The sequence below is a fragment of the Anoplolepis gracilipes genome, chromosome 6, assembly GCF_047496725.1.
Source record: "Anoplolepis gracilipes chromosome 6, ASM4749672v1, whole genome shotgun sequence".
Taxonomy (NCBI): domain Eukaryota; kingdom Metazoa; phylum Arthropoda; class Insecta; order Hymenoptera; family Formicidae; genus Anoplolepis; species Anoplolepis gracilipes.
Genome location: NC_132975.1, coordinates 7,371,685 through 7,389,778, shown reverse-complemented (window position 1 = coordinate 7,389,778; position 18,094 = coordinate 7,371,685). Strand labels below are relative to the sequence as shown.

Below are 18,094 nucleotides of genomic sequence, written 5' to 3'. Positions count from 1 at the left end.
ATTTATCATTATATCACATTTTATTATGTTATTAAATTTATAAATTCTTTATAAATCGAAAAAAATAGAAAATATATTTTTAAATCCTAATTTTTAATATATAAGATTTTTGCGAGTTGCACAATATTTTACATTAAAAAAAATGTATCATATATAATATTACATACATTTAAGTAAAATTATATTTCAATGTAACATATTAATATAAATTTATATACATATGTGTGTGTATAGAATTAGACATACATATTAGTAAAAAAATATGCGAATATAAAACCGATTAAATTTACATTTAGAATATTTATATCATATAGGTATATATTTATATGTATATAAATTGCGCAAATCACAGACTTTCTCTCATAGATATGCAATAAAACATTCGAAACAAAGCTCAATCAGCGCAGGAAGCCATCAATCATCCTAAAAAAAAATCGTATAAATATCTCTAAAAACATTCAACACCATCCCCCAAAAAGCATGGCAACCATACATCCATAATCACAAGAAGCAAATTGCACATTAAATAGAGTATTAAATGCACAGCCCCTCAGTGACGAATCTTTGAAAGATGCAAGAATCCCTAAACAAGCGTAGCAAAAGAGGATTTTTTTCGAAAGCGGACATCGAAGAAGCCAATCCAGAAATCGTTCTTAAAGGCATTATCGAGCACCGGAAGGGATAGGGACTGCTGGGGCGATCCTGATGTGTTCTTCATATCATGGCAGAAGACGTAGAAGCGCGTTCCGAATAATTGATATATATATCACACATAAATCTATCACATTTATGTCATGTCTCATCACATTCTTCTTATCAGCATCATTATCATTATCATCATCACCATCATTATTATCATTATTATTATTATTATCGTTTTCACAATTGTCTGCCAGCAACATTATTTCTTTACCTTTTTCCGCACCTGTATACGGTCGCCATATATGATCACCACTCTGTCCTTGCTCTCGTTCGTGGTCAGTTGATAGGACAGACTCTGTGTGATTTTCGATCGATCGTTCGATGAAGGCAGTAACGTCGATCGCGTTATTATCGTCGCCATAAATTTGTGTAATTTGTTTTTCCATGTTTGTCGATGTTTTCGTCCACATCGTCGTCGTCGTCGTCATCGATGGCGGTTTCGTCCACCAAGTATGCCAAGGACGATGATAAAGAGGAAAGAATGATGAAGCGGGCGCCAATCGTCGTCGATGGACCCAAACAGCGGCCGGTCATTGCGATCATCGTTGTGGTCGTTGTTGACATCGTCGGGGGTAGAAGGTAGCACGGAAATGATGAAATAGAAGAATTTGATTGATTGACTTTGTAGATTTTGCGCGACTGTGTGTGTCTTTACTTGTGTTGTTTGTGCTTTTTTTTGGTGATTTTCTTAGATCGCGTACATTTGTTGACGCGAGAATCGGATATACATATATTATTTTAGCTCTATAATATATATGATATATACATATATATATCTTTTTACTCTTAAATACTCTCTCTCTCTCTCTCTCTCTCCCTCGCTCTCCCTCTCATTCGATTACTCATCCGCATATATCCGTCACTTTCTCTCGTTTTTTCTTTCGTTCTCTTAAACGCGTACGTTTATATACATTATATCTTTTACCTTCACTTTGGTTACTCTAGGTTACATCTGTTTTACGTCGACAAACAAGCATGTTTCAGCTCTGCTATACGTCCGCAATGACGTCTGAATTTCTAGCACACTTATTTGTATTTTTATTTTGCCGACGCATCCTCTAATGCATTTCTCGATTTTTACTTTTAATCGAGTTATAATGCAACACGGTCTCGATATATTTTTGCTTATCATTTTTATTTTTCACTCTTTACTTTTTTTTGGCTTGGTCGAAAAATCCGGTTCAATTTCAATTTTAAAATGTCGATTTACAGCGCGCGAAGGGGTTTTTTCAGAACGAGGCTTCGACGAGGTAAGTGCCGTCCATGGCGACCCCCGTCTGCCCACCCTGGGCCTCGGACACTTGGGCCCTTGTAGCCGGGATGTACTGACTGTACGCCTGCTGAAATCCACAACCACAAGCACACACTACATTGTTGCACACTAGGCATACCTATGCTAATGCTTCCTACGAGCTCTCCCTAAATTTTCATCTACTCTCGCGATCTATCGATCTATGTATGTGTGTGTGAATGGGTGTGGAAATGAAGCTTTTTAGCAGAAATACCGTTTGCTAGTTTTATCTAGCCAAACAAATCATTAGACTTTTTAGCTTGATTTATGATATAGTTATCCATATAAGATGTCTAGAACCTATTGCAATTATTTATTTTTCTACAATATGTATTTTTACACAATACAGTTTTTTTAAATATATAATTAGCAATAAATGATTGCAAGTATATCATTGAAAGTTTATTTGTGCGAAAAAGAAAACAGTTTTTTCATAGTGCAGTGTCTTACACTCAAATAAAAATGAAAAATAATTTCGAAAGATATGTTTAATCTCTTCCTTATTTATCGTAATCTTCGCTTCCTAATTGACATTTCCATTAAAAATCATGACGGATGCATCATTATATATAAGCTTATGTATATCGGAAGGAAGTAATAACTTCCTAAATTCGATCCAATCTTCTTCGTTCGATCTTTTAGTGCGCGTAATAAAATTGATTTCACCAATTTTCGAAGAAATATATATCATAGACTTCATAGGGTTTCGACTCCAATCCAATAACCACGGAAAAGCCTGCAAATTGACGAAGTGACACGCGTACTGCGCGCATCATCGGCGAAAACGAATTTAATTCGCAAACGTCGATGTGACGCATCGCGTGCGTTCTGTCAACCGAATCAAACGATTCGTATTCGAAAGCGTGAAGGACAATTTCGCGTTCGAACGAGTCGCATATTTTTCGCTGATCGGCAAAACGGTAAACTAATGAGTGCCTGCAGACAACGCGATTTTCGACGCAATCATTTTCCGTCAAATTGCTATCGTCATAACAGGTGTTATAGTGCGAAATATAGATCAACACATGTTCACATATTTTCTCTATACTCGACAAGTTTCTTTTTGGAAAATTCAAAATTTGTTTATTCGGTAAACTAAAAGATGTAATTATTAAAGATTAATCAAAATTATATATGTACATATAATTATTTAATATAATTATTAAAGATTAATAATTACATACACATAAATTAATATATCACATTTACACAAAAAGTGCAAGGAAATAAGTGCATGTTTTGAATATATCCTGTGCTGTCAACGACGGGAGTACAAAACGTACAATAAGAGACAAAACAAAGTCAGGAATTGAAGAGAGAAACGATCCGTACACATTATCACAATTCTTACCTTATACAGAAAGAAATATTTCCTAAGGACTTTTCACAAGAGTCAACATGTTTATAATGCAAAATATACAAATATATTATATTAGATATGTACATGTGAGTTGTCATTTGCATTATTTCTTTGAGCAGAGCTTGAGTCAGTTTTAACAAACTAATTGCTTTAAAAAAAATACATGTTACTAGCGAATATTTAAAAAAATGCGATATACATTCTGGAACTAATAAATTTCAGATTTAAAAAAGAATGTTCTGTCTTGTTAAATCCTTCCAAAACACAACAACTATGAATATGAATATTGCAGAGACAGAGAAATGTATTGGACAACATATTGGAAGCCATCACGTTTATAACAAGTTAATCTCAAAAAATAACTACAAAAAGGTGATATAAACTGAAATGATGCTATATTCAAATTTTTATCAACATCGACCGTCAAAAAATATTGTGTATTTATGAATTTTGATACTGCTATTCTCGCATCGTTTAAATTCCGATTGAGGTCGCTAAAAAATTGCATCGCACTTTTTTCGTAACGATCGATCGAAACTGCAGCGCGATATTCCCAGCCGCGACATTTACAGCCGATCTCATCGTACCTGTTGGACGCCAATTAATCAATGCAAATTGACGGCGAAATCGTAACGTGGATGGACGTAGCGAAGAATCTTTGCAAGTTATTAACGAAGGAGAAAACGCTCGATTTTCAGATCGATTAATCATCCGGCCGGCTGTAATCGACGCGACTCGACAGGATAACGAGTAATACGTAATTAATCTTGCTCACTATGAAGGAATAAGATTTCAAGCCGGAAAGTAGAGGATGATATAGTGTATATACATATATACAGACAATTATACAGGATGTCGCAAAACCTGTAACTCGAGCGACGTCGATCTTTGCATAGAAATAAAACATGATTATAGGCATGAGATTGTTGAAATAATAAGCAGAAAATATAGTCTATTGTGTCGCAGAAAGAAATTCGAAATCTTTAAAATAAATGTGTGAAAAAAAAACTTAAACAAAACATTGTAAATTATATGCAAATTTTTAAAATTTAGAAATTTAAAAAGACATCAGAAAAAAAGAGACTTGATATTATAAACTCAAATTTAAAAGTTGATACATTTTAAAAGAAAAATTTCCTAAAAAAACACACTTTGCGACGACCTGTATAATCAAGATATTATATCTTTGATGCATATACTTGTACCTAGAAATAATTGAGATAGAAATTCAAATTTTTAAAAGTTGGATAATTTATAAAAACATTAAAAAAAGAGACGGTATTATAAACGCAAAATTTAAAAGTTAATATATTGTAAAAAGTAATATTTCCTAAAAACAACACTTTGCGACGACCTGTATAATCAAGATATTATATTTCTAATGCATTTAATATACTTCAGGTTAGAAATAACTGAGATAGAAATGGAGAATAGAAATGTAACGCGCATACATAATTAAATACAATTTCCGATGTTTATGCAAAGTAATAACAATTCTGCGACTGGACATGCAATTACACGATCGGAAATATTTGATAGAATTTATATACAGGATAGTTATGTACGACAAAGTGAATAAATTCGAATTGTAGAGTACGCGTTTACATGTATTGCACATAAATTAAATGACATGTTGGTATATTGGGGAAGAAATTCGGCACGCTCGAGCGGGTATTTTCAACTGAGAGGATTTAACAGCACTTTCGCGTCTCATCCTAATTTCAACGCAGCTCCAAATAATTGCATGGCGCTTGAATTAATTAATATCATGACAAATATGATAGTCATGGCGACATCATTTATTAAAAATTAAATTGATATAGCTTAGAACGATATTTGGGCAACAATATCAAAATAACTTGCGATAAATGGTTTTAACCCTACATCTTATAAATATGCTAATTTATGAACTTGCCTAATATATTTCCAATCCTTCAAATTTTCAGCTTCCTTGACTTTCATATGATATACTATTCGCTCTATAAATCATTCCTATCTTTCAATTTTCTAAACTATTAAGCATTGTAATGATTTTCTTGCACACAAAATGTTATTATTCCACACCTTTACAATTTCTTTATTTATTTAAAGCAAGTTTAAAGATATTTAACTGTAATTTCTCACTTATTGTATTTATCCTCAAATTATCGATATTTCTTTCAGAATTAATAAATTTTCAATCATTTTCAGTTTAATACATAAATTTAATTTAATATCAAACTTAACATGTATTATGCTTCAAAATATCATGTTAATATCTACAATAAACGCTTCTTTAGAAAACCATAGTTTTTAAATTTAAAATTTATAAATCTATATAAGTTTATAAATTTGCAAATTACTGTTTTCTATTGAAGCGCGCGATATTGAGTTAAAATTACGCGATCGAGCGTGCTAGACCCTCTTTTGTTGTATGGTTAACAATTAATAGTAATAGAGCCGGGGACGGAGATCAAAAAGGCGGTGCTCGTTACTAGGTCGACGACGAGTAGTGGATCGACGGAGCTTTTTAGAACGTACACTTAAGATTCAATTTTGTCTTGCCTGGCTGATCTGAAGTGGGTGCTCCACTACAGGCTCCCGCTGTTCCTTCGGCTATGCATTATTCATAAAAGCAACTCGTGTTATATTATAGCGTGCATAATGCGCCGGTTAATCCGGCGCGACGTCATCGCCAACATTGGCGCGAACTTTGATGACTTTTTGAACGGGAAAGTAGGAAATTATAAATATTAACGCGCAGGTTTAACGATATGATCTGTATTAATTTCTGAATGTCTATGATAAAAAATGATAGTCGTTTAGGATAATTAAAATTAATTACGTTTATTAAGGGACCGAAAGCTTTGGTTATAATTTGATAATAATATTACGTAGCTATTAAGATGTTATTAAAATGTCGCGATAAAACTGACGTTGAGGATTGGCAAATCTGCCGCAAATCTGTCGAATTTTATGTACCTCCCTATTTATATATATATATATATATATATATATATATATATATATATATATATATATATATTCTATCAGTCAAATATCTTTGGATTGAAAAGAACTCTTATATATATTATATATATATATATATATATATATATATATATATATATATACTCTATAACTTTTGCACGTAACCCTTAATTGAATTCCCGTGTCCGGGAAGGAAATTCCGATGAAGACTGGGATTTGTAAGCGAATCCAAAGACCCCCGCAATGTAAAAGTTGTGCACCCGAATCTTCAAAAGTTGAACCTTTTCTTAAACATGACAGTCTGTCATTTGCAAACATTCTCTGAATTTTATTCATGTTTTCTAAATTTATCTCTGTTATCGCAAATCGCGAATACTAAAAAAAAAAAAGTTAATAACTTTTATTGTTCTAATACCATTATTATCGAAAAAAGAATCATTAAAGCTCTCTATTTTTCTGAACTTCATTATCACGTAACATTGTCAAAGATAGTCAGAAAATATGAATTATTAGCTGTATCGACAATATGTCTCTTTCGAAGAACGTAATAGCACATCGATACTTTACATGACTCGTTGATTATAGACTCGTACATAGCTATCTACAATTATGTTTGTATATATAGCACTTTTATGTTACACGTGTAAATCAATTTGCATATATATACCTGTGTAAAGACACAAAGTATCGTCTTTCGGACCTCACACTCTTTTGTTATATATTCATATACTGAAGTTTAAGTTGTCATAGAACTTGAATATTTTAAACAACAATATTCATAAAAAATGTAAACTAACTAAAACTTTTTAAGTCAAATCAATTTCTTTCAAGTAACTGCATAATAAGATATGATTCTATTTGTTACTAAGAAACATTTTATATCTTGCGGATGACGTGTATTTCAATCTTGCATATACATGTAGTAAATTACTTCCTATAAAAATGTCTCAAATTAACCGAAATATATTTGCAATAAAGATTCCTTTTAGTTTTCAATGTCTAACATGATTGCTTTGTCAAAACAACTTAAGAGTCCATTAAAATAAATTGTCGTTTACAAGTATATAATAATTACTTAATTTATGTAGTATCTTATTTACAAAATTACTAAATTATGCATATTTTTTAAAGTATGTTAATAAATTAAAGATTCACACAGATTGAAATAATCTCAAATATTTTTAGTTGTAAACCATCTGTTACTACTCGTAATCGCATAAAGCGGAATGTAATCGCACAGATTGGAGTTAGAGAATTACAATTTGCCGGAATCGATATTTTACATCGTGTAATAGAGGATTACTCGAAGCGGACAGCGAAATATGATGCTGTTGCTTATTGTTACTATTAATAGACTCGGATATAGCTAATTATCAACCTGATTGCTGCTCGTATATTGATTAATTAATAGCTTCTAAGTATATGAGAATAATGGAATTTATGCTCTGAAACACACGCGCGAATATTTTAAAGAAAGTATTACTGCCACACAAATTGAAGTATTTCTCTAACAAAATTCGACCTTTGTTTTAAACTTCTAAAAATATTTTTAAAGTTTTCTTGAGTGAACATATTATATTGCGTGCGGATATTAATAGGAATATATATTTAATTCCACCAGAAAGCATCATTAAAAACGAAAATAATACAATATTTAAAAAATTTAAAACGATGCAAATGCGAGAATGACAAATGCCGATTTCAATGGATTTTATGCAATATTTTTCTTCTTCTTAAGCAAATCGACGTTGATAGAAATAAGAAGAATGATAAAACGATAGGTTAGAGAAAAGCTCAAGCTCAAAAACGGAGCTTAATGAGTCCGCGAGTTACTGAGGCTGTCTGTCGTCTTCTTTCTGTGTATTTTTCATGTTGCCATTCCTTTCATCTCCTACCCTTCCCTCTCGTTCGTGTCTACATAAAAGATCAACAAGAGTTTTCGTAACGAGCAGAGAACGGTCGATCGAAACGTTTTGCCCTAATTGGAACGCGGGTGGCTTAGACAAAAGAAAACGAATCTCCGATTCTAAGGAATGAATTATTCACGTGGCATGTTCGCATGACCGGAAACTGTCTTTAGAATCCCTCGCACTTTTCACGAGCGATTAAATTGACGATGCTTCGACCACCCTGTTACTTAATTAATATCGGACTGTAGTCTATGAATTGATAAAATCTTCGATTATTAAATCTAACGTCGACATTTTCTGCTCATTTATTCTACTCTTTGATTCACGGAATATAAAATATTTAAATCTTTTCAATATTTTATGTATGTATATAAATATATATATTATTAAAAAATTACTTAATTTATATTTAATTATATTTAATTTTAAGCTTTTAATTTTACAAGTTGAACAAGTTGGGATGTCAATGCGTCATATATATATTTATTATAAAAAATCACATATACAAAAAAGAATTAAAGAAATAAATCTTTTACATATATATTTATAGTTTTACATTATGTAAAAAATATCTTATTAGAAATTTAATAAAAATAAATAAAGAAAATATTATATCGTTTTTATGTGTGTATATATAATTGTCAGAGTTTAACTTCTTTAACGTCAAAATTGATCGATACTAATATTGCATTGTTATTGATATTGCCACAATTAAAATTAATTTGCCCATCAGATTTGTTTACGCAAACGTTTCTCACACGACGTGCATTCGCAATGCTTGTATCGCCCCTACATAGGAGGTCACGTGCGAATTGTACCAACCGATCGATCATCGTTTTGCAACGTGGATATGCCACTTACCATTCAACGTATACAAACTGTATGCCGCGTACAGATGTGCAAGCCGCACGCGACCTGTATACAGTTGCGCGATTGCGGATTGTATAAATAATCACTCGTATTAACCCCTCCGAAGCATCCGAGAGTAAATTAATTCATTCGAAATGCTGCTTGCCAATAATTGAATTTCTCGGTTTTATTTGTACCGCATGTTGTTATCGGAAATTAAAAATCGTAGCACTCAATGTAAATTTGACAAAATATCATGAAATAAAAGAAAATCAATTAAAAGTATCGTATATAGTGTGTTTACTTTTTTATTTGTAATTATCGTGAATTTTATTTCGCTGAATTTTGCCTCTTGGCATACTACATTATTTTTGTATACCAATCCAGTCGTTAATTATACGCGACGCTTGTCGCGCGTGACGCATTTAAGACTATAAATATATATTTTTATAATAAAGACTTAGACCCAAGATGTCTTTGTGCAAAGTATGTATTGGAGTTGTGTCTCTCATTTTCTATGTCAATATTAATATTTTCTAGCTAATAATGTTTGCTTTTCTCCTTAACTTTGGCAACAAATTATTATTACCGCAAATGTCAAATAAATTATTTGATGACGAAAAGAGTGTGAGTTCTGAAAAATGCATAATCAATAACAGCTAATTACCCACATCTCAGTTTTCATAATATATGTTAAATAAGCAATTTTTAATTTGTAACACAATTTTTTTTTCAATTTCTGACAACTATTAAATTAAGTAAAAAAAATATGTATATATATATATATATATATATATATATATATATATATATACATACATATATATTAAAATGTACACTTACAAAATAATGTACATTTTCGATCAAAAAGTTTTTTCTTGAAGAATGCATTTATAATAGCTTAGTTCCCATAAAGTTGTATCTCGACGAGATAATGATAATTGCAATGTGTGAGAGTCGCTTTATGAAAAGGTATGGAGAAACGATCGAACCTACTTTCTTTATTCGTGCTTTGTAAGGCGTTAGACATCACGTGGCGTAGCCCTAAGGTCAGGGCTGTTGGATCAACTTGAAGTCGATAATTGTGCAAGGATGACCACACGCGGTTATGTACAGCGACTTGTAAAAACTTATGTGCAGGGACAGCGATTTTCTCGTCAAACGTTTATTTTTGGTCCGTCCGACTAACATTTTCCGCCATTTTTTCACACTTTTAATTGTCCGCCATAATTAGCATTATCGATTCCCATCCCTTTTCCTGCTTAGTAAATAACGTAAATAAATTAACCCTCTTCCGCACGCACAATACGAACTTTATTACCGAGATTAACAATCGTTTGCATCGAGCATATCTTTAAAAATTTTATAAAAAAACAAATAAATAATTTGTCATGTTACAAATATTTTGATGTTTCTTCCTATGATATCTAAATAGAGCTAAATAATTGTAAATAAATAAATAATTGTATTAACGTTATAAATTGCAAGATTTTTTTCAATATAGATCCTGTGATTTTTGTCTTGTATAAAAAAAAGTTTTTTTATGTTAGACGCAAATATAAATATCACACATCCGATATAATCTGTTAAAATATTGCAAAATATTACAAAAATGGATAAAACAAAACACACAACACTTTATCACATTTGTGTGAAGAGAGATTTTGTTGTATAAAAATCCTTATAAAATGATTATATATTTCATTTTAAATACTTTTGTGTACACATTCATCATTAATTATATAAAGAATGTGATATTTATATTTGCACCAAAAAGAGTTGTGTGAGAAATAAAGGAGCTTTTTAAAAAAATCTTAGTTTCTTTATTTCCTTGATTTTGTTGATTTGATTTCATCATGTCGCGCTTAGGCCGCGATACGTGGGAAAATAATCGCATTATCGAGAATAACAGATCGCTCTGGAATGTGGCAAGTATTTCGTAGCTAAAATATAATTAAAGGCCAATCGCAAACTTTGATAATACATAAATATTATTGATGTAACAATTAACATACAAATCAGCATTAATAAAATATTTTACCAAGATGTAAAAGTCTTCAAATAATAAAAAATTTTAATATAAAATTTAGAAAATAAAAACATCTTGAAAGAGATAAATACTGATTTATAAGGTAATACCTTTACTCATTTTAGACAAACAAAATTAAAAATTTTTATACTCTTCAGGAAATATATCTTATGATACGTCACAGCGTCTCATTTTTATTTTTCCTGAAAATTACACGTTGATTTGCGATCGACCATTAATCGTTTCGTAGAATTGATTGCATGACGAATGAATGACGTCGACACGAATTTCCACGAGAGTAAAAAAATAAATAAAAAACACGCCGTATTTCCACGTGAATCGATCACTGTGGGAAATCTATTTGTATCACTGCGGCATGCGGTTTTTACCCCCTTCAAATCGTGAAACAGCTTTGCTCGAAATCGAAAGATGCCGATCGTGATATCCGATCGATCGACAATATCAATTAAAATTCTTTACAATAAGGCAATGATAATTAAGTACAGTTGAAAATATAATAAAATTAAAAATTTAAGATTATAACCTCTCTTGTCCAAACTGTCTCTCCCTTTTCGTCTAAAAATTTTTATTAAAAAAACTTGTTAAAAATGCTACATTAAAGATGCTATCAAAGTCAATAAAAAAAATTTGATTTATCCTCTACAATTCATTAATTATTTCTAGTTATTTCTTTATTAGTTTACTAATGACATTATAACTGTAAATTTTTAAATTATTATATTTATCATTTTCTTGCTACAAAGAGAGATTTCAAATTATGCAAAATTAAAAACGCGCAGAAATAAAATATTAAAATCAAAATTATTTCCTATTTTATCTTCAACGCAAACGAATCTTTGATGACTCAATGAAACGATTTGTGTATTAATGAATATTATATATATGTACACATCTCGCACCATGCGAGCTCCTACTTGTTACCGGTTGCATTATCGCTATCGATCGATAATTAATCGTAATAATTCGAACGCTTCTTCGTTATCGTCAAACCTACTTACGGAGGAAGGGTTCATTCATCTTAAAACTAGTTCAGAACAGAAAGAACCTCGCCCCTATTGATCAATTTTTCATCACATCTAGGGGATTTAATTTCGAAATCTCGTTTTTCTCTTTACGACGAATGTCGCTATCTTTATGAGAAAAGGTTTCAAAATTTCTCCCGCAATTTTCCACTTTTGAAGGAAATTAATTATCGTAGATAATCATTGTTGATATCATTCATGGCGTTCGCGATTTCCAGCTCTGATCGCGATTACTAGCGTCACGTAGATCTTAGATAGAAATGCGACACTATTTTTTTTTCTTTTTCTTTTTATAAAATGCATATTTTAAGATTGAAATAGAGAACATTATCAACGAACAAAATTAATAGTGAAATGTAATCTTGATATTATTTGAATTTCAACGATTATAAACTTGTCATTATATGACTTATTGTTAGTTTAATACGAATAGAAGCATACAATATATATTTCCTAACATTTTTTAAAATTTAATTAAATTTTTAAATATATATATATATATATATATATATATATATATATATATATAATACATATATATATATAATGTTTTAAAAAGATGTTAAAATTTCAATAAATCCTGATTCAATTATAAAATTGAAAATTTTAAGATTATTTTTTGTGCGTAATTCCTTTTTTTTACGTTTTTAGTTGCGAATAATTAAAACAAGTCGAGATTAAAAGTACAGCAGTTTTGCATCATCGCGTTTCGATCAAAATACGTTACGCCAGCATGTTCGCAAAAATAGCAGTTATAATTTCTATGAATAATAAAACATGAGCTGGATTTTTATCTCAGCATATCGATTAACTGTTCGTTCGTGAATCTGCTACATCGGATCGAGTTTGTGGTTGAACTTTTGGCGTGGTGTGCTCGCGTTAGGCGGATTCAATAGATTGTAATGGAACGGGGATTATATAGATCGAGTTACGGGTTATTAATATGAGCGATTATATTAGACGAGAGCGGGGTGGTCGCGAGCTCGGGGCAGGACTCAATGCGGCGATATATATTTCGAGTTAATCTAAAAATGGAAGACATGGGACACACGGGGTTTCGGAGAGACTCGCTTCGCGAGAGATGAGGTTGGTAATTTCTTCTGGAAGACGGATCAATCCTACCGGATCTGGATCCTCTAGATCTAAATATATAATGACGCGCAACTCTCGTAACTTGCAAATTTTTTTCTCTGTTTTTTTATATATTTGGAAAATTAAAAATTATATATGTATATTCGATTAATAATTGTACAAACTCGTGATACTGTTATCTCAATTTAACGAACATGACAAATTAAATATAATTATAACATTATTATATAACAATAATTGTTGCAATTCTTTATAATTATATTATAAATCAGTGGGTGACTTAATAAAAACGTAAAATCAAAAATATTGTTGAATTCTTCTGTTTAGATTGCAAGGGAAAGGTTGCGTGTCGCAATCTGAGATATAATACAGAGAGAGAGAGAGAGAGAAAGAGAGAGAGCGATTTGTTCCTAAACCTTAGATCAGTGGAAGGCGAAGATATCTTATTAGATTTGGGATCCTTCGTGACTCTACGATATGGCAAGAGAAGGAGATACTTGTTCCGCTAAATTTTCCTGAAATTCAGACGATATTTCTTTCAACGGAAGACAAAGTTTCAGATCAAGAATAACACTCTTCCATTATGCATACGATATGATCAATATGAAATAAATGTTCGAGAAAAAACAAAATAAATAAAATACAATACACAGAAAAAATTCCAATAAAGTTATTGATTTATTAAATAACTCATATTTCATTGTCTATTATTTTATAAGCAACTCAATGCAATTTTTCAAATGTTAAAATACGAAGCTCTTTTAGAGAGCGTAAATAAAATTTTCAAAAAATTTAAAATATAATAATCCTAGTTTAATCTAATACTTTTAAAATTACATATTATATTAGAAATTAAATTTCAAAATGTCCTCATTCAGAATGGCCACTGCAAATCTTTTATACAATAGTAGAGTACAATAAGGATTTGAGATTCACACTCGCAAATATGATTAAACGACGAAAGAATCTATCAAAATCGAAAGAAAAAGCTAAAAAGACATCAAACAGCTTGAAGCATCATCGTGGGACAGTTGAAAAATGGCAATCATGAAAACCGAGACAACAACATTATTTGTTAATGGGGTTTCGATGAGATTTCGTCCTCGATTTGTCGGTCAGTTGGGCCGTTCATCACTTCTCATTTTCTCTCATTAATATCGGCCTCGGTAGCACGTGAAGGTCGATTTACGTGTAGATTCATGTCGAGCTGTCGACCATTACCATAGAGATGGTCGAATAATGCACTTTGTTTTTGAAATTTGTCCCAATTTCGCTATTCGACACAAAAAAATAATATAAAAGTATTTTCAATCAATTCCTCGAAAATTAAAAAATAATCCTGTCAAATTATTACGATATCAAAAAAATTTCAATGCTTTAATAAAATATTTAATGTGGTTATGTTCTAAAATGTAATGATGTAGATATATATTATATCCGGAAAAATATAATTAATTTGTTTTCTACATCATATAATAATAACATCAATTTTGATGAATAGCGTAATTGTTTCTCTTCATAAATGTAAACATAAATCGAGGTATCAAAAAACGAAATGTAATGTAATACAAGTAAGATAAATAATAAACAATTAACAATGAAAATTAAACAACTTAAACGCGTTTCAACATACTTATTAGAATGTTATTAAGAAAATGTAATTATCAAACTTTATACCCGTAAACTTCATTGTAATAAAAGGTCATAATGACTAATATATAACTAGTTAAAATCATTAATATAAGAAAATGTAAAATCTTAAAATAGCTTTCCTGCGATCATGAAAGAAAAAGTTTTAGAAAATCGCGTTACTCTCCTAATTTTTTTTTAAAGCGCAAAAGTGATCCGGGGAGACGACTTTATTTACTTTGTGCGGTATTCAGAATGATGAAACGGAAACAGATGATGCTACATTAGAAAGAATCGATAAAATAACGAAGGAAGACAATTACACCCACACCCCACATACATGCACAAACATACCCGGACGCACGAATGATAATATTATTCATTTCACGAGATACTCGAGACGATCAAGACATAAGTACATACACACATACACACACACACACACACACCGATTGGGAATAAAAATATACACTTGAGAAAATTAAGTTGCGCAGCAGGAAGACATAAATACGAATTTCAATTTAACAGACACTTGACCATGGTAATTTTCTTGGAAGGAAATTTTTATAAATGAATAAATCGTATCGGCACAAAAATAAGATAAATATTTTCTATAAACATAAATTAAATAAATTATAAACCTCAAGATTATATAGAAAAAAGGAAACATTTTGAAATAATCACGAAAATATAATATATAAATTAAATATTATCGAAAAAGAATAATGCACACATAGGTATAAATATAAAACTACTATATATTATTTAATTCAATAAAATTTATTTCATTTTTTTGTATAAATAATATTTTTTATAATGAATTTAATCAATATAAATGGCAAAATATAATTATGAAGAGAGAGAAAGAGCAAAGAATTTTCAGTGCGCTTGTCATTATTCTACCTTGATAACTACCACATCGATTTAGAATTTGGCAAGGAGGTAATAGTGACTATAAGATAACGGTTTTAGACCTTTGCTAACAATAAGAGTTATCTACAAGAAAATCCGAACTCGCCACAATTAATGTGCGAGAAGATTTTTCGGCCAAATGCGTACCTGAGTAATCTTAGAGATTAATCAACAGTAATGTAGCGGATCGGAACACTCGCATACGGGACATCTCATTGGTCAACCAATCCGGACATTTTCGACAATAAATCTGTGGAAACCAAGCGAGCAAAACGATGGCGATCCGATTAATCGCTGCACCCTTATGAAGATTAGAACCGAGATTATCGCCTGATTCCTGAGAATACCAATTCAGAATTTGAAACCTCGACAAATAGAGGGAGACGGACAACACAGATCAAAGCTTTAGATTCTCTTCGACAGTCGGGATATATTTCTAATTGTAAGATTCACTTTCCACTTTAATCCGTAATGAAGTATTAAGAGCAAATAAGATCGATTACCTATTAAATTTCTTCTTTGCTGTTTCCAATCTAACTCCAACTCCTCTCATTATGAATGCTATTTTTATATTCTTTGAACTTTGATTTTCTTCTCTTTCAAAGAAAGATATAAGTTTCTTTTTTTTTATTAAACACTTCCATCGTAACCTTATACGTTTAAAAATGATACATTTTGATATACCTATTAAATTTAATACTGTTCAGACATGTAAAGTTTTAATTGTATATCTGTTTAAAATATAATAAGTTTTATATTTATTTAAATAAGGCTTGTGTGTATTTATGTATATCTAGAGATTTATAAAATTATGTCATTTTTGTTGTTTTATTTATTTTTTTTTTTGTAAAGTTGAGCTTTTATATTTATCAATATATTAACATAATATTTTATATTTAATTAGAAATTCAAAAATTTTATCTTATTATTCTTTTAAAATAATGGTTATATAAATATATATAAAACTATTATTTTAAAAGAACAATAAGATAAAATTTTGAAATTAAATATTATGTTAATATATCGACGAATATAAAAGCCCAGCTTTATAAAAAAATAAAACAACAAAAATGACATAATTCTATAAATCTCTGGATAAGAACAAAGGCTTTAATCTCATTATTTATTGTTAGCACAGCCAGTCGTGAATTATGAGCATATTAAATCCATAGATTTAATTCAATCCGCATAATCAATCGTTCTTGAATCTTCACGAAGTTATCTTGAGAATCGAAAGATTCGATCTGAATGAATAAAATCTCCATCAATTTTACTAATCTCTCGAAACTCATCTTTTTTTTCGATTTATTCTTCAGGAAAGTTAATCGCGCCGAAGGAAAAATGGCGCAGTAATGATAATTAATATTTTAGCTAGAAGAAAATTGCACAAGATATGAACGAGAAGAAAAACGAAGATAGAGTACCTGCAGTGCTCTATAAAAAGAGACAGAATATGTAGTAATCTGTTTTCTTCTTTATTTGCAATACGCATTGCAGATAGTCTTTGTCGCCAGAGGCCCTAGTTAATTGTAAACTTTGGCTGGGAAACGACTAGGGCAACCCTGAAGGATCAAGAATTAACTGAGCTGCGACCGTAAAGTCGTTCATTGAGCTGGGAACAGCTGATTTCCATTAGCAGCGGTGATTAAAAGCGCTCCATCCAAACTGAACGCTCCTCGAAGACGTTAGTTTAATTAAGATTCCGTAATCTGGCCGCAATTGCAGTCTTCTACGAGCTGCGTTCTCATCTCGGGTTTACTTCTTACACGCCCGAAAATGTCGATTTTAATTCGGCCCGCGAGCCGAAGAGAGCTTATAAATAATACTTTCGTCGCGCTTGGAGCCGTTAGTTTCAGCAACTCGAGACTCGAAAATACACCACTACACCAATGTCTCGTCCCGTACGAAATCCGCGAAATATCCGCAGAAATCTGTCGGATCGTTCACCGGCATCTGAAAACTCGACAGAAACACTCAACATCCAGGAAGAACAAAAATCCCAATCTATTCAATTAGACAGTCTATTCAACTGGATTTCGACGAGAGGCAACCGAGTCTCGCTGTGCGATGTATTTCGCGCCCGGCGATCGATTTCCGGCGATCGATTCCGCCGCCGGGTAGCTAGGATATAAGTTCTTAGCGCCGATAGTCCTTACCCCTGGCTCACACCCTGGTCTCGTTGTACGGACTGGACGAGCTCGCGCCCTGACGACGCTGCCGGTCAGCGTCGCCCGGCACGTTGAACACGACATTCGGCACGGTCGTCGGATCGACCGGGGCCTGCTGATAATGCGATCGACCGGGTTG

The 18,094-nt window shown here is 31.5% G+C and overlaps 1 protein-coding gene across 9 annotated transcripts in view; it reads right to left on the bottom strand.

Moving 5' to 3' along the window:
• Shal (potassium voltage-gated channel protein Shal) overlaps window positions 1-18,094 on the bottom strand; it is a 114,918-nt gene that overhangs the window by 26,756 nt on the left and 70,068 nt on the right. For 4 of the 9 annotated variants that reach the window (XR_012046964.1, XR_012046962.1, XR_012046963.1 and 1 more), the window contains exon 5: window positions 914-997. The exons of 3 other annotated variants lie outside the window; for them this stretch is intronic. Coding sequence is in view for 2 of the 6 variants with exons in the window: in XM_072894910.1 (XP_072751011.1) it covers window positions 914-997 (84 nt within the window). In the remaining 4 variants the exon portion in view is untranslated. Of the gene's footprint in view, window positions 1-913; window positions 2,043-5,897; window positions 5,949-18,094 lie in introns of all 9 variants that reach the window. 2 more of the 9 variants (XR_012046965.1, XM_072894911.1) reach the window with 2 other exon arrangements.